The following is a 25,991-nucleotide window of genomic DNA, read 5'->3' on the forward strand; positions in this document are numbered from 1 at the left end:
TTAACAAAGGGGTCTACAGCTTAAACCTCTGTTTAGTTTGATCAAATGTATGATACTGTACTTGCATTGCCTTGGCTGTAAAGAGCATGCTGGACTCACCTGTGCAGGTCACTGCAAAACACTGAGGAATATTGTTAATTTGATCATTTTATAGCTAAACTTTTATCAATTAAAATGTATATAAGAATATATTAATAAAATATACTGTATTGTGGTATCTGTCTCATGTTAAATTTGTAGAAGACACACACGGGAGCTCTGAAGATGTCATCACAAGCGGACCGAACTCTGGTATTAAAGGAATTTGTATTTATTTAATGTTTATTAAGTGCATTTTAACACATGAAGCTCAGTACCTGTCTGTCTATACCTCCATGTGCATCTAATGGACACACCAGAGAGTTACAATGATATCATCATTAATGGACAGGACACACAAAACCACTTTTTTTTGTGATGTACTGAATATGCATTTCCATTAATGAATTATCACAGCTTTATCAGGTTTAATCTTACAGTCTCAGATATCATGAGGAGAAAGCGATGAATGACACAACCTGTGTTTCACATCACAATGTGGAAGATCAGGAGGAGTATGATGATGTGAAGAACAGCAAAGTAGATGAGAGAAACATGCTGAGTAAGTTTTTAGTCTCCTTTTTTCCCTTCATGAAACAATAATTTGCTCAAATAAATGTCTCAGTTTTAATTATTAAACACAACATTAAATATAATATGCTCTTGCTTTTTAATAGACTATGACAGGGGTGTCCAAGCTCAGTCCTGGAGGGCCAGTGTCCTGCAGAGTTTTGCTAAAACTTGCCTCAACACACCTTTTTAGTATGTCTAGTAAGATCTTGATTAGCTGGTTTAGGTGTGTTTAACTGGGGTTAAAGCTACACTCTCGGGACACTGGCCCTCCAGGACCAAGTTTGGACAACCCTGGACTATGATGATGTGGGGAATGGAAGCATATGTGTAGCTAAATTCAGTTTGAAATGTGATATGCAAAATGGCAATGCAATATGTAAAATGACAATGTGTTTCTGTATTTAAATTTACATTTTAAACATTTAGTGGAAAATGAAAATTCAATTATATAATTTAAATTTGACATTTTCCACACTAGTTTTAATATGCAAATTAAAAAACATATTTTAAAGCTTTATAAGTTGCAAAATGAAAATGAAAATGTATTACCCAAATTAATTAGATATGTTTAACCTGTCCAAGCAAAAACTGTTGCAAAATTATAATTTAAATGCAGTTTTTCAGCATTTCATCTTCAAACTATATTAATCGCGGGGTATTTAATTAAAATGCAATTGAAACGTCATATATGTAAGTGTCAATGCATTTAAATAAAAATACATTTAAATCACCATTTTGCTACCCTTTTGCTGCACCTTTGGCTCAGAATGCATTTTGAAATTCTCACTACATTTTGCTACAATTATACGTGAGGATGAATGAAATCACCAGGGAATATGATGATGTCCTCACTGATGGACTGAATCCAGATCGTGAGACAGGTGCAGTTCTGTACTGTAGTTTCTGTATCTCCTATTCTATAGTCTATATATTAAAAATGACCTGTAAGAATATAAGAAAATATACAGGTTTGTTTTGGCGGGGTGGTGATGGCGCAGTGGATAAGACACATGCCGTTGGTGTGAGAGACCCGGGTTCGAATCCACTGTGAGACACCAATGTGTCCCTGAGCAAGACACTTAACCCCTAGTTGCTCCAGAGGCGTGCGACCTCTGACATATATAGCAATTGTAAGTCGCTTTGGATAAAAGCGTCAGGTAAATGTAAATGTAATGTAATGTTTTGAGTGTAATGGTATCTGTTATGTTAAATTAGTAGAAGACACACCTGAGAGCTATGATGATGTTATCACTAGCGGACAGAACTCTGGTATTAAAAGGGCTAAATTGTTCTGTCTAATAATTAAAAGGGCCAGATTGTTTCTGTGATAAATTGAACATGCATTTCTACCATCAATGAATTATCATGGCTTCATCAGGTTATATCTAATAGTGTCAGACAGTCATGAAGAGAAACAAGCTGTGTCACACATTACAATGTAAGGTTTTGTTTCTCGTGTATCAGAGGGAGATCAGGAGGAGTATGATGATGTGAAGAACAGCAATGAAGATGAGAGAAACCTGTTGGGTATGTTTTTGTCTCCTTTTTAATCTTTATTAGATTAGAATTTGCTGATTTAAATGTCCCAGTAACATGATATTTGGGCTATTCATACACATGTGAGCACAAATACAAACACATACAAGCACACACACCCTCCCACCACAGACTCGAACGCAATCATGCATACATATATCTGCGCTCATACAGTATACATGCTTACACATTTATATGACCTAATAAATAAATATAGACTGTAAGCATTGAAATAAATGATAAAATCTGAAGACTATTTAATATTTCTGTTTAATAAAACCATTCAAGTGTAAATTACATCATAATTTTAATAAAACATACAAAATAAGGCAGAACCTATATATAGGCCCATAGGCAGAATTATACCCTCTGGTGCATGACGTCCACTGTAGTCGACACATATATTTTCTGTCACAGAAAAAAAAAAAAAGTACAAGTAAAATTTTGATGAATCTATTTCTGACATCCTATTTAACTGAAAAATATTTTTTGTACATGTCTGGTTTTCTGAGAATAAAAGTATTTAACACTTATTCCAGAGGTACATGGTGCATCCCCATTTCCTGCCGCCATTTTGAATATTTTATGCAAAATCTCAAAACAAAAAAAAAATAGATAAAAAGACAACAATTAAATGGAATCGTAGACAACACTTTTGGGGTTCGCTAGTTGGTGGCTGGGACATGATGCTACATCCTAAATGGTTAAAAATGGCTTCCAAATATCTGTCCACTGTAGTGACCACGATGCATCAGAGGGTTTAAATCAGATGCTTATTTAACGTTAAATGATTTTTTTCTCCTAATCCTTGGAGTATGATTATTAGAGTATGACAATATTATAACCAACCTCAAACTGGATACTTGCCAACTTTAGTAGTAGTTCTGTTGAAGTTCTGTTCTGGACAGTAAAGACCCCTAAGACTATTAAAAAAAGTGTACACACACACACACACACACACACACACACACAGGAGAGATGCTGGATTGTATTCTACTGATAGCTCTGGATTATTTTCAGTGATGACAACTATTTTTCCTGCCCTGTACAAATGCATAAAGCTAAACATGTTAAAATGTTCTCTTAATTTATCGTTGATAGATCAAAGGTTTGTAACCAGCAGTGGTTGTTGATAGAACTTCAATTCTCCCATCACTCAGCCTATTATGTTTATTATGAAACATTATTATGTTCTTTGTTTATTTTCAAAATATTTTACCTCAATAAAAGTCTGTATCAGCAGAAAAAAAATTATTATGAGAAATAACCTAACAATTTCTCTTCCAGTAAGGGTTCAACATTAGTCCTCCTGTACTAGTTCTACAATAAGTGTTTTACTGTCATCTGTTGGAAGACTAACGCATTGCAGTAAGTAATATGTAGCATCCTTTCTGTCGTTAGAATGAATGCTGTTTTCTTGTGGGTGAGTAACGCATTGCTACGGTTAAAGCATATGGCCACGGCTGCTAATTTCTGTGTGCCTTAGTTGTTGCCACAGTAAATTAAACCTTTTTGATTTGTTTAAAACTGATTTGTGATCTGGTGTGTGATTTCTGTTTTTTTTTCTGTCAATAAACATTAAATTAAACGGACAATTAATGACTCATGTATTAACAATTATAATCATCATCATCATCACAAAAGAAAAACCTCTGGTAAAATTGTTAACAGGGCTGTAATTTTGTTTTAAATTAAATTAAATTAAAATAATAAATATATTATTATTTAATACAATTAATATGATATCTTCCAGTAATTTTAAATATATTTTTATAAAATGGATTTGACATAATATATATTTGACAAAATATCAATAAATATACATTTGAATGTATTTTTGTACAGTATGTGTTATAATGTTTGAAGTGAGCAGTTATCAGTCTGTATCTCAGCAGGTGTTGATGCTGTAAATATCCAGGAGTGCTTCCTCTCTCTGAAATCTTTATTGTCTCCTGTGTGTGTGACTATTTTTGCCTCCGGCAGGAGTGTGTGTGTGTGTCTCTATTTGAAGGAGGAGGAGTCCTTTTCTGCGCTGACGTTCTTTTGATATATATGGTAAACATTAGAAATGCCCTCCTCTGATTTGTCACTGAAGTTGTTTGATGATTTCCTCTGTTCTGTCTAATAAGGTAATGATGAACTTGATTGGAAAGTTTTAGGGCTCTTCTCTTTAGGGGGGTCTTTAGAGGAGAAACTTCTGAGCTGATGAAATAGTGTGTGTCGTGCATGAAGGAGAAGATGAGGAGCCTGAAGATGTTTCTCCTAAAACTCATCACCGCTGGTAGGTTTATACTTTGTTGAGAAGGATTTCAATTCAATTCTTAATTCAATTGCTTTTATTTTTTTATGCATTTTTAAGTGATTTCTTAAAGTTTTATTTTCTTCTTTTTCCTCTGTCATTCTTTTCTGTTTTCCAATTGTCCTTTCCTTCTTTCTCTCAGTTTGTCATACATCTGTTGCACAAAAAGACCGTGTGAAAGTGAGGTTGGTTGGTGGTCACAGTCGCTGTGCTGGTCGAGTGGAGGTTCTTCATAGAGGTCAGTGGGGAACAGTGTGTGATGAGGAATGGGATATGCCTGATGTTGCAGTGGTGTGTAGAGAGCTGAACTGTGGAGAACCTGTAGATGCTCTGAGTGATGCTCATTTTGGACCAGGATCAGGACCAATCTGGATGAGTTATGTTGTGTGCACTGGATCAGAATCTACACTGAAGAGCTGTGGGTCAGCAGGTTGGGGTAAAAGCAGCTGTGATCATTCTAAAGATGCTGGAGTCAGATGCTCAGGTAAACTGCTCCACACCTCACCATAATAATCCCCAAACATTTGGGGTCAGTAAGATTTTATTTTTATTTTATTTTGTCTTGTGTGTGCGAGGCCTACATTTATTGTTACAGTAAAAATGGTAATTCTGTGAATTATTATTATTATTATTATAATTATTATTATTATTACAATTTAAAATATCTTTTCTGTTTTATTATAATTTATAGTGTTTATAATTTATTATTTTTATAATTTATTCCTGTGTTTGCATGGCCGCAGTCTTCGTTGACATGTTCCTTTTGAAATTATTCTGATATGTCAATCTTTTATTTTAAATTTTTTTAAAGGTTCTAGTTGGATTTTAAAATATAAATATGAAATGTTTAGTGTGTGTTTTTTCCCTCTATAAATCATTTAAATTGTCTGTGATCTTTCAGGCTTTTCAAAGTTTTTTCAATGTTGTTGATAGGTTTAAGATTGTAGTTGGAGGTTGTTAAAAACAAAAACAAATAGGCTAGTAGATACTAGTAGACTTTATACATTAAGTGTACAAAAGGGATTTTATTTTCCCCAGTAAATTATTTAAATAGTCTGTGTTCTTTCAGAAGTCAGGTTGGTTGGAGGTTCTCGCTGCTCTGGGAGGATAGAGATACTTCATGATCAGACGTGGATGTCAGTGTGTGATGCTGCCTTTGACCAGCAGGATGCAGAGGTTGTGTGTAGAGAGCTGGACTGTGGGGCTCCTGTACAGGTGCTGGGAGCAGCTGCTTTTGACAAAGGAGACACTCAGATGTGGACACAAGAGATTCAGTGTAGAGGAAATGAGTCTCAGATTCACCTCTGTCCAACATCACCATCACATCAAAACAACTGTTCACATGAAAAGCGTGTTGGACTGATGTGTGCAGGTTGGAACTAATTTCTTCTTCAATTTTAAAGCCCCAGATTGAAAATTTAATGCTAGCTAAATACCATTTTTTCCCTCTCATGATGTGATTCGTTCACATTATGAGACTGTCAATTTTTGTTTTTGTTTTTTTTGTTCTCTCTGTTCAATATACAGACCCTGTGAATGTGAGGTTGGTTGGTGGTCACAATCGCTGTGCTGGTAGAGTGGAGGTTCTTCATAGAGGTCAGTGGGGAACAGTGTGTGATATTTTCTGGGATTTGGCTGATGCTGCAGTGGTGTGTAAAGAGCTGGACTGTGGAGAACCTGTAGATTCTCTGGGTGATGCTCATTTTGGTCAAGGATCAGGACCAATCTGGATGAGTTTTGTCTTATGTACTGGAAAAGAGTCCACACTGAAGAACTGTGGCTCAACAGGATGGGATAAAAGCGACTGTGATCATAATGGGAATGCTGGAGTCATCTGCTCAGGTAAACTGCTCAACTCCTCAACATAATAATAATTTTCAGGATTCTTTGATGAACATAAAAAACTTTTTTTAAACTGAAATCTGTTGTAACATCATGGCCCGGTTTCACAGACAGGGCTTAGACTGAGCCAGGATTAGGCCATTGTTCAATTAGGACATTTAAATAATTTTTATAAACGTGCCTTAGAAAAAACATTACTAGAGTGCATCTAAAGACAAAGCAAAGGCACTGATACGTTTTAAGATCAGTCAGTGCAAGTTTCTTTCAGTTGAAACCGCTCAGACTTACATTTTATTCTAGGACTAGGCTTAAGCCTTGTTTGTGAAACCGGGGGTATAAGTATCATTACTGTAATTTTTGATACATTTGCTGAATAAAATATCTGACTATACACAAAAATTACAAACTTATCCCTCAAGTGTATGCTAACTAACTAAATAAATAAGAATATACTTACAGTATGTGTGATACCCTTGTTTAATATAGATTTTTTTTTCATATATTCTGAATACAATACAAATATATGAAATGTGTAGTGATTTCCATGTGAAATGTTATCTTAGGAATTTATAAAATATTGTTTTAATACACCAAGGTTTTTTTTTTGTTTTTTTTTATATCAATTAATTGTTTTTGCTTTCAGGAGTCAGGCTGGTTGGAGGTTCTCGCTGCTCTGGGAGGTTAGAGATACTTCATGATCAGACGTGGATGTCAGTGTGTGACGCTGCCTTTGACCAGCAGGATGCAGAGGTTGTGTGTAGAGAGCTGGACTGTGGGGCTCCTGTACAGGTGCTGGGAGCAGCTGCTTTTGACAAAGGAGATGCTCAGATGTGGACACAAGAGATTCAGTGCAGAGGAAATGAATCTCAGATTCACCTCTGTCCAACATCACTATCACATCAAAACTGTTCACAGGACAACAATGTTAGATTGGTGTGTGCTGGTAAGAGCTGGATTAAGAGAGAGAGAAAGAGAGAGGCACTTATGTATGTGTACAACACAGTGGTCCATTACTTTAAATATTTAAAACAAATTTACATGCTCTCTCTCTTTCTTTCTCTCTCTCTCTGCTGTTCTTTCTCAGATGCAATGAAAGTGCGGGTTGTCGGTGGTAATAGTCCTTGTGCTGGTACAGTGGAGGTTCTTCATAGAGGTCAGTGGGGAACAGTGTGTGATGATGACTGGGATTTGGTTGATGCTGCAGTGGTGTGTAGAGAGCTGGACTGTGGAGAACCTGTAGATGCTCTGGGTGATGCTTATTTTGGACAAGGATCAGGACCAATCTGGATGAGTGCTTTATGTTCTGGAATGGAATCTACACTGAAGAACTGTGGCTCAACAGGATGGGGCATACACACGTGCACTCATAATGGTGATGCTGGAGTCATCTGCTCAGGTGAATGACATAGTATACCGTTTACTGTGATAAATGTGATAAATGAAATAAAATGACACAAAACTGTTACTCTGATGTGATATTCATGTTGTATTTGTCATATACTTAACACACACTTCGATTAACTGTGATTTGTCTCTTTTGTGCCATTTATTAAATATTATATACACAGATCATAAACATTCCAGACTTATTGATGGACCTCACCTGTGTTCTGGGAGATTAGAGGTGATTCATGTGAATGCCTGGAATTCAGTGTGTGATGCTGTCTTTGACCAGCAGGATGCAGAGGTTGTGTGTAGAGAGCTGGACTGTGGGGCTCCTGTACAGGTGCTGGGAGCAGCTGCTTTTGACAAAGGAGACACTCAGATGTGGACACAAGAGATTCAGTGTAGAGGAAATGAGTCGTATATTTCTTTCTGTCCAACATCATCTCTCAAACACAACTGTACCCATGAGAATGCCATTGGGCTTTTATGTTCTGGTAATGGAGCTGTAATTTCCACTAATAACAATTTTTTTTTTTTCTTTCAACTTTTCAAAAAAACATTGTTTTTCATTAAGGTTACACCGATCTCAAACTGGTAAATGGTCCTGACTCCTGTTCTGGTCGAGTTGAACATCAGTACTTCAGTACATGGGGCACAGTGTGCGATGCATGCTGGGATATGAGAGCTGCCAGTGTCCTCTGTAGACAGCTGAATTGTGGGATTGCTGTGTCTGTAGTGGGATCAGACTGGTTTGGAGAGGGAAGTGGTGAAATCTGGGCTGATGTGTTTGATTGTGACGGGAATGAAACAAAACTCTCAGAATGTTCCATCTCTTCATGGAGTCGAGCTGAATGTTCTCATAGACGAGATGTTGGAGTCATCTGCTCTAGTGTGTCCTTTCATTTATTTCTGCCTTTATTTATTATTAAATAAAGTGTAATGTTGATGTAAAGCATATTCTCAAACTTGATTTATATTTTAGTATAAGATCTGCTCTTCTCCTCAGATTCCCCTCTGGCTCTTCATGATGGTCTGGTGCGGTTGTCTGGAGAGAGACAGTGTGAGGGGGAGGTGGAAGTTTTCATCCATCAGGTCTGGAGGAGAGTTCTGCTGGACTCCTGGAGTCTCACTGAATCCTCTGTGGTCTGCAGACAGCTGGGCTGTGGCTCTGTGCTCAACTTCTACGGCTCCTCTTCATCCAGTCCTGAACACAGTCATGAGTGTGTGACGGGCTTCCAGTGCTCTGGGAGTGAAGCTCATCTGGGGAACTGCAGCTCTCCACAAACTCTCACCTGCAGCTCCACACAACAGCTGTCAATCACCTGCCTTGGTGAGAAGAACAACATCTGGGCAGATTCTTCAGTTGTTAGTGATCAATAATGTGTTTATCTTTCTCTGAATATCAGGTCGTGGGTCCATCAGGCTGGTGGGTTCTGGGGGAGACTGTGCAGGGAGGCTGGAGGTTTTTCACAGCGGCTCATGGGGGACAGTGTGTGATGACTCCTGGGATATTAAAGATGCCCATGTGGTGTGCAGACAGCTGCAGTGTGGAGTGGCCCTCAGTAACCAGCAGGTACCAGCCTGGTTTGGTCCTGGTTCTGGACCCATATGGCTGGATGATGTGGAGTGTGAGGGGAATGAGATGTCCCTGTGGAGCTGCTTTTCTCCAGGCAGGGGAAAACATGACTGTAATCACAAGGAGGATGTAGGAGTCGTGTGCTCAGGTAAACAGTAAACAATAATTTAAATAATAACATTTTAATATTCCATAAATTACACTCATGATTGGCAATATCCATTGTGTTTGCATTATATACATTAAGAACAGGATTGAAAAATGTTCTTATGCATTTTTAAAAGAATTCCGAAAGTGATTCCATGAAGGGTTCATGCACATGCATTTTTCTAGTGTAGATGGAATATACATCACTAACACACTCTGACAAAGTTCTCCTTACTCCAAGGTGTGACACTGCTGCTGGCTATTCATTGCGAAACACACATGAAAATTTTAATCTGATTCTCAAATGAATGACTCTGAGTCGGTTCTTTTTAGTTAATAAAAGACATGCATCTTACAATTGCAGATTGTAAAATTTAGATCTATTTATTATTGAAATGGTTTTATCATCTGGCAGTGATGATAAAAATATTTACACATTTATTTAGTAAAAGCTCTAAAAGAACTGTTAATTAATTCTCTTTACTTTCAATCTAGAGTTTAAAGAGATCAGGTTAACTGAGGGCTGTGAAGGGAATGTGGAGGTTTTCTACAATGGATCCTGGGGAAATGTGTGTTACAACAAGATGGACAGAGACACAGCGAGTCTGATCTGTCAAGAGCTGAACTGTGGAAGATCTGGCAGTGAACCCAGTAATTCAGAGGGACTGAAGACTCATAATTGGCTTGATAAACTTGATTGTCGACGACATGATTCCACTTTATGGCAGTGTCCATCTTCACCCTGGGGACAGAATGACTGTGATAATGAAGTGGCCAAGATCACTTGCTCAGGTACATTTTTAAACTATTTAAACTCAGTGATATTTCTGGGAATATAAAAGTTGCATGAAATTACATGAAACACTGAATAAACGATTTAACATTATTTTCATGAAACTGTGATCATTCTCAGAGGAGGAAATTCAAGAGTCTCTGCGGAGTCGTCTGACATGTTCAGCATCTCCTTACCAGAGAAAGTGTACAAGTAAGTTTATTTGACAACAAATTGGTTTAAATATTTATTACTTTTTCCACATATAAAACTGACTAGCTGACATATCTTTGAAAATAATAGTAATGAGTACCACTATTCATACCGTGACAGCCCTTGACTCTGTAAACCACAAAGAATAAACTAGCTGCAGGCTTTTTCAGAATAAGAACAATTGGAGGTGCTTTCTGCCAGTCATTTGTTTTGCATTTTTAGGTTGCTAACATTGATTACAGCATATTTACTATATGTGCAGTTAAATACTGAATTATTTGTTTTCCACATTTGAGGACCTTTTACTTCCTTCTCTGTGTGTGTTTGTTTTAAATACAATACATTGAAATATTTATTTATAAAGCACATTTAAAAACAACCGAGGTTGACCAAAGTGCTGTACAGAAATAGAGTAAAATTTAAATAAATAAATAAAAATAAAAACAAGACTACCAAATTTAGAACACAACAATACTAAAACAATAATCATACTGGTACTGACAGGCCAAATTGTTGAGGGCCTTATAAACAAATAATAGAATTGTAAAATCAGTTCTGTATTTGATAAGGTACCGGTGCAGTGTACATAAAATAAGAGTTACTGGCTTATTCTTGCGGGTCCCAGAGAAGTCTAGCAGCTGCCTTTTGCACTAGCTGTAGGCAGGAGGGGGAAGGCTGAAACACCGTAATAAAATGAATTACAATATTCTAAACAAGTTGTTACAAAAGTATGAATCACCGTTTGGAAGTTACTCTGTGATTAAAAAGGGTTTCATTTTTGAAAGTTGACAAAGATGAAAAAGCATTTTACAACAGTACTGATTTGTTTGTCAAATTTTAAGTTATGATCAGACAGAACTCCCAGATTTCTAGTGCACTGACTTTTATATGGGGCCAGAAAGTCATGCTTAGCATCTAGCACACAATATTCCTTAGGCCCAAATATAATTATTTTGGTTTTATTTTCATTTAAATTTAGAAAATTACTTGATAGCCAAAGCTTAAGTTCTTCTAAACAGGCCAAGAGTGGTTGAAAACCATTTTTATGCTTTAAGGGAAAATAGATCTGAGTATCATCAGCATATAGATGAAAGGATACTCTATATTTGTTAAAAATGGAAGGCAGAGTACAGGGTAAATGTACAGGGTAAACAATACTGGCCCAAGGATTGATGCGAAGTGTCCACTCTAGAATAGAATGCACAGAGGGTTTTAAAACAGTTAATAATAGAGAAAAGAATTTGAGTTTATGACGATGTTGTACTGAAGCTGGTCGGTGCTATTTGATATGTGTTTCAGATCATATTCCTCTCAGACTGAGTGGAGGGGAGGGCCGGTGCTCTGGGAGGCTGGAGGTGTATCATAACGCTGTGTGGGGCGCAGTCTGTGATGATCAGTGGGACATCAGCGATGCTCAGGTGGTCTGCAGGCAGCTGGGTTGTGGAGCAGCACTGAGGGCTGATGGGAATTCAGTCTTTGGTGCTGGTGAAGGTGTTGTGTGGCTGAACAGAGTCGAGTGCAGAGGGAATGAGATTCACCTGTGGGACTGTCCTCTCTCCCTGAAAAACCACACTGACTGCTCCCACAAAGAGCACGCTGGACTCACCTGTGCAGGTCACAGCAAAAGTTTTAGACCATTTTAGTGCTAATACCATTCGCGTGTTCAGGGTAATCATGATTTTGAATGTGTTTGACAGATTTTCCAGATGTGTCAGTGTCCACTACTCCTGCAACAACATCAGTTTCTCCTCCAGTGCGCTCAACATCAGTCTCTCCTCCAGTGCGCTCAACATCAGTCTCTCCTCCACAAACTCCTCCAGCAGCGCATCTCTCCGCCCCCCCAGAGCTTGTGATTGTACTGGGAGTTGTGCTCTTACTGCTCTTAGTGCCACTGCTTATACTGATTCAGCAGAACAGAGTGATGAGGAGAGGTAGAAGAGATCCAGAGACTGTCTTATTCAGTGTGTGATCAGTCATGTGTTGTGAACTGACAGCAGGTTTGTCTTTCTACACTCACAGCTCTCTCTGACTGGTACACAGGACTACACAGGACTCAGTCTGAGACTGAGCCAGTATATGAGGAAATTTATCACAGACACAATCAATTTACTCGTAGAGGTGAGGCATCATGAGTAGATCGTAACTGTACTGATTCAAAGGTGTTTACTTCTCCTCGATTGCTAGCACAATACTAACTACCCTTACAATGTCAGCTTGGCACCTCATGCTTATATAAGGATCAAGTTGTTGATCTTAACTTTCAAAACAGCTTGCAAAGTTGAATCCTACAAAGATGACATATATATATAAAACATGTTTCTGATTGTCCTGCCTTGCTTTAATAGGGAGTCTCATCTCTGAAGACACTGGTGAGCTTCTCTCAGGTTAGAGAGGTGATTTACAAACTCAGTTATAAATGTAAACTGTGAAAACTGTAAACTGTGTAATATATATATATACTATTTTGATTTTGAAGAGAGGGTCAATGAAATCACACCAAGATTGTATGAGGATATCTTCACTGGTGGACCGATACCGGATCGTGAGACAGGTGCTGATGCTCTTCTGTACTTGAGTTGTATTTCGCTCTCTGTGATTCTACACTGTGCATATTAATATATACAGTACATTCAAGTTTGTTTTGAGTGTGATAACAATGGTTTCATGTTAAATTTGTAGATGACACACCAGAAGGATATTATGATGTCATTACTAGTGGACAGAACTATGCTACTGAAAAAGGTGACTTTATTTTTATATAATTTTGCTTATGGATTTTTACACGCTACTTCTTTAAGGTGAAGGAGAGTTCTGATAAAGTAAAATGTCATTTTATCATCTTAATGTTACATTTAAGAGTTTATAATATTGTTTGTGTGTGTGTGTGTGTGTGTGTGTGTAGTGGACACACCAGAGAATTATGATGTCGTCATTAATGAACAATGCTCTCAATGTGCAACAGGTGAGTCACAAAGAACTTATTTTTAATAAACTACAATTGTTTCAATGATATACTGAATGTGTTTATACCATTAATGAATTATTATGGCTATATCAGGTGTAATCTAATAATCTGTCATGAGGGGACAGGGACCTATGACATGACACAAGTTCAAGGTGTATTAAAAATTAAAATTATCTTTTTTGTACTTGTATATAGAGGGAGATCAGGAGGAGTATGATGATGTGTGGAGTATCACTGAAGATGTGAGAAACCTGTTAGGTAACCTTTTTGGTTTATGATTCCAATGTGTATTTTAAATATTAAGAATAAAGTTGCCTGTCAAAAGTTCGGACACACCTCATTTTTTATTAGCGCCTATTTTAAGACACAAAAACTTTGAAGTAATTCTATTAGTAATTTGCTGATTTAAATGAAATTAACTCCGTTTGGAATACTGATGCAATCATAACATTAAACAACTTTTTTTTATTTACTTTTTTAATGCAGACTATGATGATGTTGGGGAGGAGTCGAACGATGAGGGAGGGGCTGTATGACTCAAAGGCCACACCTACTGCCTCTGTTTATTTCAAGTTTTTTGTTGTTGTTGTTGCTTGAGTTGCTTTTAATTCTCTTAATATTCTGTAATATGCAACTTACATATGGTCATGAACACAAATTTAGATTAACAGAACTACTGTTAACATTATAAATTCTAGTTAACATATCAAGGTTATGGATCAGGATTAGGGTTAAGTATTTCTATGCTTAATCGTTTGTGGTTTGATTTCCTCTTTTCTTAAAGTTTTTTTTGTTCTTTTCAAATAGCTGAAATATATGAGAGTCTTCAAATGACAAAAAATGGTAGTTACAATGACTTGCACAAATATGTTTCTGTGTGTGTCTAACATATATTCAACATTTGTTGAATATACAGTATGTTAGAAAGCATTCATAATCAACCTAAAATAAGATGTTTGCATAAATGTTATTCACTGGCTGTGTTGTAGTCTAAAACATCAGTCATAAGAATACAATTGCATGGTGGAATGCAAGAATTGCATGTCTCGCCTAAAACATTTACTCTGCTAAATATGACAAAAATGTGTGCAAGTGATACATAATCCAACAACATTGTTACTGATTACTCTACTCCTGATTCCTGAATTGTTATGAATACAGAGAACATTAATTAAGGATGAGAAATGAATAAGTAAAATAGAATTAGTAAAAAAATGTATGAAATCTGAATAATATCTGATTCATTATCTTGATCATTGTAACTGTAATTTAGAATATATATTTTTTAATATTGTTGACTTATTGGTGATTGTTTGTTTTTTCTGTTAACTCAAAATTATTAAACTGAAAAAAAGAAGTTCAAACTGTAGTTTGCATCACATCCGATGAAGATTATGTCATTACTGCTTTTCTGTAAAAGTGTCAGCACAGCATATAGCTCTACAGGATGGAGTTTAGACACATTTGCTAGTAGTAAATGTCACTGAAAGAGGGTAAAAAAATCAGTTGTTTGTTTGTTTGCCATATACCAGGGCCAGAGAGTTCTTCATTGTTTGAACATTTTCTGAAAAATCAGTTTGGTTAGTGTGGCAAACATTGTATTCTGAGTAGCTTAAAGACAGCCTAGTCTCACGTACAGAACTGGGACAAGATGACAAAAGCTCAGATCCACATTGTAAAATAATCAAGAAAAATGTATAGTACAAACAGAAAAGGAGCTCACAGACTCTCTCTGCTGGCCACAAAGTGAACAACTTGCTTATCTTCACTGCATGACAGTTATGGTTTTTGTGGGCCATCTGAAACCACTTGTGGATTTAGGTAAATTAGGTAATTTTTTTTAAAGCCATTTTGTAATATTATTCATTTGACTGAGAGTTGAGTTTATTATGTGTTAATGTCGTGCTAACATATGTAAACACTAATAGTCATTTTTAGAACATATATCGTTAGTTATCAGTGCTTTTATCTTGTCTCTGCAGGTGTTGAACTTTGATGCTGTAAATAAACTGGAGAGTTTCCTGCCTCCTGTAAGTATCATCCGTGTGTGTGTGCATCCCCTTAGTGAGGCGTCTTGATGTATGGGGAGGAGCAGTTCATCAGCACTGACATTGATATATATGGAGAAAATCAGAAAAGCGTCCTCTGATTTGTCATTGAAGTTGTTTGATGATTTCCTCTGTTGTGTCTAATAAGGTAGTAGCGAGTGTGATTGGAGGGTGTTGGGCTTCTTTCTCTCTCATTAAGAGGACTGAGGGGATGCCTGTTCTTCTGTTCATCAGTGCGGAGAAGCTGGAACTGGATGTTGAGTTAATCATGCTGAAGATGAGGATTATGGGAAGATGCCTGACACTAATTTTACTGTCTGCAGTTTTAATGCTCATCACAGCTGGTAAGTACACAAGGAATGAAACAGATTAAGTTATTTTCAGATGTTATCTTGGAGCACAGTCAAGCTTATTTATAAGTAACTTATGTGGTGCCTCAGATAATAATAATAATAAGATGGTGAAGAAGTATGCCTAATCATGTTTCTTTGTTCTTTACAGAATACCAAAGCACTGTTTTTTACGCTTAATTGATATAAAAGTTTATAGAGAGAGAAATACACTGCATGATACAGAGAAAAAAGGAAATATTAAACTTAAAACTTAACTGTTCCATTAGTATAATTGCCTCACTTTTTCGCCATGTGCATTAATTTTTCTCTTCCTCTCCCACCTTCATTTTAATCCCATCATCTTTCTGTCATTGCTTCAGCTCAATATATAGATTGTGTTAATGTGAGGTTGGTTGGTGGTCACAATCGTTGTGCTGGTAGAGTGGAGGTTCTTCATAGAGGTCAGTGGGGAACAGTGTGTGATGATGACTGGGATTTGGCTGATGCTGCAGTGGTGTGTAGAGAGCTGGACTGTGGGGAACCTGTAGATGCTCTGGGTGATGCTCACTTTGGACCAGGTTCAGGACGAATCTGGATGAGTTTTCTTATGTGTAGGGGATCAGAGTCCACACTGAAGGGCTGTGGGTCCGGAGGATGGGATAGACACAATTGTGATCATAATAAAGATGCTGGAGTCATCTGCTCAGGTAAAGTATTTTACATAGTCTAAGTAAACTCTGTGTAAAACTTTCGAGCTTACATATTGGTTTCTAATACTTACATAAGTTGTAAGTTATCACTATTTTAAGTATCTGTAAATAAATGTTTCTTTGTTGTTATTTATTTTGTTTATTTGTGTTGTTTTATTTAGAAGTCAGGCTGGTTGGAGGTTCTCGCTGTTCTGGGAGATTAGAGATACTTCATGATCAGACGTGGATGTCAGTGTGTGCTGCTGCCTTTGACCAGCAGGATGCAGAGGTTGTGTGTAGAGAGCTGGACTGTGGGGCTCCTGTACAGGTGCTGGGAGCAGCTGCTTTTGGCAAAGTAGACGCTCAGATGTGGACACAAGAGATTCAGTGCAGAGGAAATGAATCTCAGATTCACCTGTGTCCAACATCACCTTCACACAAAAACAACTGTTCTCATGAGTTCAATATTGGTTTACTGTGTACTGGTAAGAGATTAAAATGCAACAAAGCAGTATTCATTTTTATATATTTTTTAAATTTATTTATTTAATTTTAATTTCCACTTACTTTTTCTATTTCCTTCTGTGTTTCTTACATTCCTAGGCATAATAAATATGAGATTGGTAAATGGCACCAGTCGCTGTGCTGGTAGAGTGGAGATTCTTCATAGAGGTCAGTGGGGAACAGTGTGTGGTGCTGGTTGGGATTTGGCTGATGCTGCAGTGGTGTGTAGAGAGCTGGACTGTGGAGAACCTGTAGATGCTCTAGGTGATGCTCACTTTGGACTAGGATCAAGACCAGTCTTAATGAAAATTGCAATTTGTACTGGATCAGAGTCTACACTTAAGAAATGTGGATCCATACAATTGCCTGACAGATGTCTTGATAAGAGTGCTCAAGTCATATGTTCAGGTAAGTTAAAAGTTCTGTATTATCATGGCAAATAGATGTGCCAAAAGCACTCAATCCATGACTATTTTCACCTTCTTGATTAGTAAAGTAATTGACATAAAAACCTGATTGAAACCTATGGAAAACCCAGTGGCCCTCATTGGCATACACAAGCAGTAGCCATAGCAATTCTGCAAGACCCCAAATTAACCTCAGGTGCTCTATTCAGGACAGGGCCTTGGAGGTGCAGACATATCCTCTTATTTACCTTTAAAATAATGCATGATTTTGTTGATGTGTGTTTACTTAATTAGAAGTCAGACTGGTTGGAGGTTCTCGCTGCTCTGGGAGGTTAGAGATACTTCATGATCAGACGTGGATGTCAGTGTGTGATGCTGTCTTTGACCAGCAGGATGCAGAGGTTGTGTGTAGAGAGCTGGACTGTGGGGCTCCTGTACAGGTGCTGGGAGCAGCTGCTTTTGACAAAGGAGACACTCAGATGTGGACACAAGAGATTCAGTGCCGAGGAAATGAATCTCAGATTCACCTCTGTCCAACATCACCATCACATCAAAACAACTGTTCTCATGAATACAGTGTTGGACTGGTGTGTGCAGGTTTGAGTGTTTTCTTTAAATAAACTGAAATTAGTTGAATTGAATGTCGCTATAACAAATATTATTTTCATAGTTTTGTGTGTTACTTTTTCCTTTCCTTCTTTCTGTATCTTTTTTTGGTAACACTTTAGTATAGGGACAAATTCTCACTAACTAGTTGCTTATTAGCATGCCTATTATCAACATATTGGCTGTTTATTAGTACTTATAAAGCACAAATTCTGAATGACCATATTCTACATCCCTAATCCTACCCAATACCTAAACTTAACAACTACCTTATTAACAAGCTGCAAATTAGGAGTTTATTGAGGCAAAAGTCATGTTGTTTTATTAACAAAGTGAGCCCTTCCCCTGGACAGCACACCAACTACGCATTATAATACTCGCCAAATATGCATTACCTTACTCGTGCTAAATATATGTAAGTGTGAACTCGTGAAATAGTCAACAGTTTGTTAATATTGAGAATTGTACCCTAAAATAAAGTGTGACCCTTTTTTCTTATATCTGTTTTTATTATATAGACAATATAAGAGTGAGGTTGGTTGGTGGTCACAGTCACTGTGCTGGTAGAGTGGAGATTCTTCATAGAGATCAGTGGGGAACAGTGTGTGGTGTTGACTTTGATATGACTGATGCTGCAGTGGTTTGTAGAGAGCTGGACTGTGGAGAACCTATAGATGTTGTGGTTGATGCTCATTTTGGATCAGGATCAGGAGCAATCTGGCCAAATCGCAAGTTATGTACTGGATCAGAGTCTACACTTAAGAATTGTGGATCAGTACAATGGGGTTCATATATCTGTGATCATACTAAAGATGCAGGAGTCATCTGTTCGGGTAAGCTGCTCCAAAGCCCACTCTGTTTTATATTACTCATAATCCACCTGCCTGAAAGGTGTAGTTAAACAAAAAATGAGAATACTTTATTTACTCACCCTCATGCCAAACCAAACCAGAATGACTTTCTTCTGTGGAGCACAAGGTATATAGTTCTTTTTTTTTTCTCTCTCCATAAAATCCAAAATAAGAAACTGAATATGAGGTTTGTGCATTCTGTTATAAAATGACATTAAAATTTAATTTAATTTTAATTAAATTTTCTCTTTTTTTCCCCATTTTGGTGCTTTGACAGCCCCAGTCCTAATTCACTTGTATTATATTGAAAAGATTGGCTAGGATATTCTTTAAATATTCTCTTTCTGTGTTCCATGAAAATAAAGGAATTCCCCCTAAATTAAAACACGCAGGACCGGCAAATTTCTTATCTCTTACTACTTCAGGTGCCAGACTTATTGGAAACTCCAGTTGCTCTGGGAGGTTAGAGATACTTCATGATCAGACGTGGATGTCAGTGTGTGATGCTGCCTTTGACCAGCAGGATGCAGAGGTTGTGTGTAGAGAGCTGGACTGTGGGGCTCCTGTACAGGTGCTGGGAGCAGCTGCTTTTGACAAAGGAGACACTCAGATGTGGACACAAGAGATTCACTGTAGAGGAAATGAATCTCAGATTCACCTCTGTCCAACATCCCTTTATTTAAACCATTGTTCAGATGATAATTTCCAGGGGCTGTTCTGTGCTGGTAAGAAATACAGTAAAATGAGTTATACCTTTTTAATATTCTACATTTTACTATAGTCTCTCTCTGTATTCTTCTGTCACTTAGAGAGAAAGAATGTGAGGTTGGTTGATGGTAACAGTCCTTGTGCTGGTAGAGTGGAGGTTCTTCATAGAGGTCAGTGGGGAACAGTGTGTGGTGATTTCTGGGATTTGACTGATGCTGCAGTGGTGTGTAGAGAGCTGGACTGTGGAGATCCTGTAGATGCTCTGATTGATGATAACTTTGGACAAGGATCGGGACCAGTCTGGATGAGTGCATTATGTATTGGATCAGAGTCCACACTGAAGAACTGTGGGTCATCAGGATGGAGCATAAATGTCTGTACTCACAATTCAAATGCAGTTGTCATCTGTTCAGGTAAATAACAGTCTACTTCTAAGCATTGAGCATTTTTTCCCTATACTTCTTGGCCATGAATTTGTGTTTATGCAAAGAATTATTGTGTTTCATGGAAAACGTTTTGTATGCTAATATAGCTGTATTGTTACATGTTTTGTTTGCATTATGTCTGTATTATATGTGTTTTCTCTACTGTGCATTGTGGTTCAATATAAACAGGTCATAAGCCTTCCAGACTTGCTGCTGGACATCACCTGTGCTCTGGGAGATTAGAGATACTTCATGATCAGACGTGGATGTCAGTGTGTGACGCTGTCTTTGACCAGCAGGATGCAGAGGTTGTGTGTAGAGAGCTGGACTGTGGGGCTCCTGTACAGGTAAGAAATACAGGGGTTCACACAAAACAAGGGGAGTCTGCTTTTAGCTATTATGCGGCCCGCAGTTGGAACCAGCTTCCAGAAGAGATCAGATGTGCTAAAACATTAGCCACATTTAAATCAAGACTCAAAACTCATCTGTTTAACTGTGCATTTGTTGAATGAGCACTGTGCTATATGTCCGAACTGACTGCAATACATTTTATGTATAATCATTTTCTTTAAATTTATTTTAAATCATTTTCTATATCATTTTAAAATTCTTTGTTTTTATTATTTTTATTTCCATGTTTTTATTGATTTTAAATGTCTATTTCACTTTCTTTTATGTAAAGCACTTTGAATTACCACTGTGTATGAAATGTGCTATATAAATAAACTTGCCTTGCCTTGCCTTACAGGTGCTGGGAGCAGCTGCTTTTGACAAAGGAGACACTCAGATGTGGACACAAGAGATTCAGTGCAGAGGAAATGAGTCTCAGATTTCATTCTGTTCAATATCATCATCACACAAACACAACTGCAGCAGTGACAATAATGTGGGCCTCAAATGTTCTGGTAAAGAATCAATATTTAGTGTCTCTTCATTTATTTTTAATGTGAGATTTACTATCAATCTAATCAATTAGAGTAATAGTCTAATTAACAAACTAATCAATCTTAGAGTAATAGTTCACCCAACCAGGAAAATTCTGTGATTGTTTACTCACCCTGGAGTTGTTCCAAACCTGTATGTTGGTAATCAAACAGTTGACGGCAGGCCTTGATATTCATTGTAATGAAAAAAGTACTATGGAAGTCAATGGCTAACATCAACTCTTCGGTTACCAACATTCTTTAAAATATATTCATGTTCAACAGAAGAAACTCATACAAATTTGGAAGACTTGGAGGGTGAATAAATGATGAAAGAACTTTAAATTTTGGGTAACCTATTGCTTTAAATATATTATATTGCAAAAGTTATCCAAATAAGTTTATTTTTTTGCGTTGTAACTGAATGGTTATCATTTTTGACCCCTCTTTACATCACACATAAAAAACTACATTTTTTCAGTCAACATATGTTATATGATAGATATTGTTTTTATAATTGGCCTCGTAATGACAAAAGTTGTTTGTCCAGGTTACACTGATCTCAAACTGGTAAATGGTTCAGACTCTTGTTCTGGAAGAGTGCAGCTTCAGTTCCTCAATGAGTGGGGCACAGTGTGTGATGCATGCTGGGATATGAGAGCTGCCAGTGTCCTCTGTAGACAGCTGAATTGTGGGATTGCTGTGTCTGTTGTGGGATCAGACTGGTTTGGAGAGGGAAGTGATGAAATCTGGGCTGATGTGTTTGATTGTGACGGGAATGAAACAAAACTCTCAGAATGTTCCATCTCTTCATGGAGTCGAGCTGAATGTTCTCATAGACGAGATGTTGGAGTCATCTGCTCTAGTGAGAGGATTTTATTGAGCAAAAATGTTGAATATATACTCTAATATCTTGCAACATCTTAGTAAAATGCCGCATCTCCTCAGATTCCCCTCTGGCTCTTCATGATGGTCTGGCGCGGTTGTCTGGAGAGAGACAGTGTGAGGGTCAGCTGGAAGTTTTCATCCATCAGGTCTGGAGGAGAGTTCTGCTGGACTCCTGGAGTCTCACTGAATCCTCTGTGGTCTGCAGACAGCTGGGCTGTGGCTCTGTGCTCAACTTCTACGGCTCCTCTTCATCCAGTCCTGAACACAGTCATGAGTGTGTGACGGGCTTCCAGTGCTCTGGGAGTGAAGCTCATCTGGGGAACTGCAGCTCTCCACAAACTCTCAACTGCAGCTCCACACAACAGCTGTCAATCACCTGCCTTGGTGAGAAGAACAACATCTGGGCAGAGTCTTCAGTTGTTCGTGATCAATAATGTGTTTTTCTTTCTCTGAATATCAGGTCGCGGGTCCATCAGGCTGGTGGGTTCTGGGGGAGACTGTGCAGGGAGGCTGGAGGTTTTTCACAGTGGCTCATGGGGGACAGTGTGTGATGACTCCTGGGATATTAAAGATGCCCATGTGGTGTGCAGACAGCTGCAGTGTGGAGTGGCCCTCAGTAACCAGCAGGTACCAGCCTGGTTTGGTCCTGGTTCTGGACCCATATGGCTGGATGAGGTGGGGTGTGAGGGGAATGAGACGTCCCTGTGGAGCTGCTCTTCTCCAGGCTGGGGAACACATGACTGTATACACAAGGAGGATGTAGGAGTCGTGTGCTCAGGTAAAGAGTAGACTGTTTGATTTTTAATTAACCTGTTAACTGTCGCCCCCCCCCTTTTTGAAAATAGACTTGAAAGTGCACTATTTAAAGTTAAATTGTTATAATTCATGAACGCTTTGGAATACAAATCTAAGGTTGGTCTCTTTTTAAAGAAGACAATCAGCAGATTATTGCAGAAGTGAAATAATTTAAAAAAAATGAAAATAAAAAAGTTATAAAAGTTTAAATTTACTGTAAATAAAATGTATTGTACTATTTTTATTTTATATAAAATAAATGTTTTACAAAATAGGTTTTAATCCAAATTTGGCAGAAAATTAAATCCATATGTCTAAATAAGTTGTGTTCCAAATTTGAAATTGATATGAAAAAAATTGAGGTTACTATGCAATTTTGTTTAGGTGTTATACCATAAACAGCCACCGGGTGCCATCCAAACCCCATTGATTTTTTTTTATGCATTTTTCTGTCACAAATGTATAAATATCTCTCTCAGTATTACATCTGTAACAAAATATGGAATCTGGAGACTCAGACCTTTCCGATGATATGTATTTTGTCAAGATTATAAAAAGTTTTGGTTCTACAAGACCGTAATACATTTGGACTATAACACCAAATATATTTGTAATATATTGAAGTAAAGTTAGGCGTCCCATATACGGGATGGTGAGTTAATAAACAATTTTTTTTTTTTTTTACATTTTGCGATTTTATAATAATATTAGTTTTCATTTCCTTCAAGATTTTAAGGAAATCAGGTTAACTGAGGGCTGTGAAGGGAATGTGGAGGTTTTCTACAATGGATCCTGGGGTAATGTGTGCTGGAACCAGATGGACAGAGACACAGTGAGTCTGATCTGTCAAGAGCTGAACTGTGGAAGATCTGGTGTTTTGTCTGCTTCTATATCAAGAGTGAAATCGGCTCATAACTGGCTAGATGAAGTGAAATGTCGACCACATGATTCAAATCTGTGGCAATGTCCATCTTTACCCTGGGGACAGAATGACTGTGATGGAGATGAAGTGGCCAAAATCACCTGCTTGGGTAAGACTGATGCAGACAAAATTCTGTGCATGAAAAATTCATGAAAAAACAGCAATCCATATAGAATAAAAGTATAAGTGTAAAATATATTGACTTCATTTATAATTACAGAACAGGAGAATCTTGAGTTCCCTCGTAGCTATTTGACATGCTCTACATCTTTCTACCAGAAACAGTGTTCAGGTAATTAAATTTGATAGAGGGCATAAAATTATGAGAGCTATATGCAATGTAAGTTGATTTGCAATTTGATCTCATGTCATGTAGCTGCCGGCTGTTCTGACATTACTCCGTTGGCCAAAAATGTGTCACCTTGTCTGTGAATTTAGATCAGGTTCCTCTCAGACTGAGTGGGGGGGAGGGCCGGTGCTCTGGGAGGCTGGAGGTGTATCATAACGCTGTGTGGGGCTCAGTCTGTGATGATCAGTGGGACATCAGAGATGCTCAGGTGGTCTGCAGGCAGCTGGGTTGTGGAGCAGCACTGAGGGCTGATGGAAATTCAGTCTTTGGTGCTGGTGAAGGTGTTGTGTGGCTGAACAGAGTCGAGTGCAGAGGGAATGAGATTCACCTGTGGGACTGTCCTCTCTCCCTGAAAAACCACACTGACTGCTCCCACAAAGAGCACGCTGGACTCACCTGTGCAGGTCATAGCAAACACTGAGAAATAGTATATATTTGATCATTTTAGTTAATATTTTTGTATTCAAGACTATGTTTGACTATCACGTGTTTTGACAGATGTGTCAGTGTCCACTACTCCTGCCACAGCAACATCAGCTTCTCCTCCAGTGCCCTCAACATCAGTCTCTCCTCCACAAACTCCTCCAGCAGCGCCTCTCTCCGTCCCCCCAGAGCTTGTGATTGTACTGGGAGTTGTGCTCTTACTGCTCTTAGTGCCACTGCTTATACTGATTCAGCAGAACAGAGTGATGAGGAGAGGTAGGAGAGATCCAGAGACTGTCATATTGTGTCTTATTCAGTGTGTGATCAGTCATGTGTTGTGAACTGACAGCAGGTTTGTCTGTCTACACTCACAGCTCTCTCTAAGAGGAGACACAGGACGACGACTGAGGCCGTTTATGAGGAGATTAAGCGCAGACCCATTAATAGACACGGTCTTTTCACTCAGAGGGGTGAGTAAGTGTCATAGTGTGTGATGTGTTGAGATCATCAGGGTGAGTGGAGTAAATCACACTGATTCATTTGTGGGACCTTGTGTGTTGAAATATAGGGTTAGTGTTATATTATTCAAATGTTTTTGATTGTAAATATATTTCTAAGATTCTGCTTCCCAATAACAGCAAGTGTCATTTCTGAAGAACAGTATTCTGGGTATGAAGAAGCTCGTGAGTTTCTTTCAGGTTAGAGGGATCGGGATGACATGTAAATATGTTACATACAGAAACGTGAAATTAATTGAAGAAAATAAATAAAAATTACTTAGCAAGTTAACATTATTCAATGTTATATATCTTGAATATAAAAAATACAAACAAAATTTCAAATGTAAAGATAATTTTGATGATTTTTGTTGTGGTTGTCATTTTGAATGTTCATTGTAATTTTATATTAATATTATTATTATTATTATATAGGAGTCACACCTGACTATAATGACGTCACCACCACTACAGGCCCAACAGGTCAGTGAATTTGTAATCACGAGATTTCACTTAATTAACTTAATTAGTTAGTTAGTTAACCTACTGGGGCCTTGAACTGTAAAATCTGTTGTTGTTTTTTTTACCTCTTTTTCTTTTAACTCATTCAGAAGAGCAACAAATCATACCCGAGGATTATGATGATATAATCACTGTTAATTTGAGACCTCATGCTACAGGTTTATTTCTTTAATTATTAATATTATTTGACTATGCATGTATATTATGTGTATTTTATTTTACTATTGTAAATTATTTGTCTTTTCGATTGTCACATTTTATTTTTCTTTATTTTGTTGCAGATGACGTATCAGAAAGCTATGATGATGTTGTCGTCATAAGGCAGTTTTCCATTAATCAAGCAGGTGTGGGTAACAAATTTAACTTAAACAGTCTGGTACAGTGTTTTTCTTTTCGTTTATTATAGTGTTATATACATTTATAGACTTCATTATTATAGTTTTTATGTCATATATTGAATTTTGTGAAGTACAATATTAGTTTTTGTTCATTTAATTAATGATTGACACATTTATATCAGAGGGAGTTTTAGAAGAATATGATGATTTGAGAAATTTCAGTAAAGATGTGCAAGATTTTAGTAGGTTATTTTGCTTTACGGCACTCTGAATATGTCAAAAAATTATAATGCAATGCAAACATTTGCTCTTGTTTCCAAAAACAGCAGACTATGATTATTTGAGGGAAGAGCCAGGAAAACTGGGAGGGACTGTTT

General features: G+C 37.5%; 2 protein-coding genes across 2 annotated transcripts; both read left to right on the forward strand.

The window, feature by feature from the left end:
* Window positions 1-543: 543 nt before the first annotated feature.
* Window positions 544-24,735, forward strand: LOC306861874 (scavenger receptor cysteine-rich type 1 protein M130-like; the record flags this gene model as incomplete). Its single annotated transcript, XM_079404361.1, has 15 exons — window positions 544-640; window positions 2,116-2,178; window positions 4,629-4,970; window positions 6,014-6,082; window positions 6,200-6,328; window positions 7,413-7,724; window positions 7,897-8,208; window positions 8,289-8,603; window positions 8,721-9,044; window positions 9,121-9,438; window positions 9,933-10,229; window positions 10,351-10,422; window positions 11,722-12,036; window positions 12,129-12,353; window positions 24,632-24,735. The coding sequence occupies 15 exons, from the start codon at window positions 544-546 to the stop codon at window positions 24,733-24,735; spliced, it is 3,294 nt and encodes a 1,097-aa protein (XP_079260487.1).
* On the forward strand, window positions 13,346-24,598 carry LOC306861430 (scavenger receptor cysteine-rich type 1 protein M130-like; the record flags this gene model as incomplete). Its single annotated transcript, XM_079403678.1, has 17 exons — window positions 13,346-13,384; window positions 15,370-15,417; window positions 15,584-15,779; window positions 16,148-16,474; window positions 17,060-17,224; window positions 17,662-17,964; window positions 18,492-18,806; window positions 19,634-19,879; window positions 20,147-20,304; window positions 20,706-20,862; window positions 21,431-21,745; window positions 21,829-22,152; window positions 22,229-22,546; window positions 23,292-23,594; window positions 23,706-23,777; window positions 23,924-24,238; window positions 24,333-24,598. The coding sequence occupies 17 exons, from the start codon at window positions 13,346-13,348 to the stop codon at window positions 24,596-24,598; spliced, it is 3,867 nt and encodes a 1,288-aa protein (XP_079259804.1).
* Window positions 24,736-25,991: the final 1,256 nt, after the last annotated feature.

Source organism: Barbus barbus (genome assembly GCF_936440315.1).
Source record: "Barbus barbus genome assembly, chromosome: 42".
Lineage (NCBI taxonomy): Eukaryota > Metazoa > Chordata > Actinopteri > Cypriniformes > Cyprinidae > Barbus > Barbus barbus.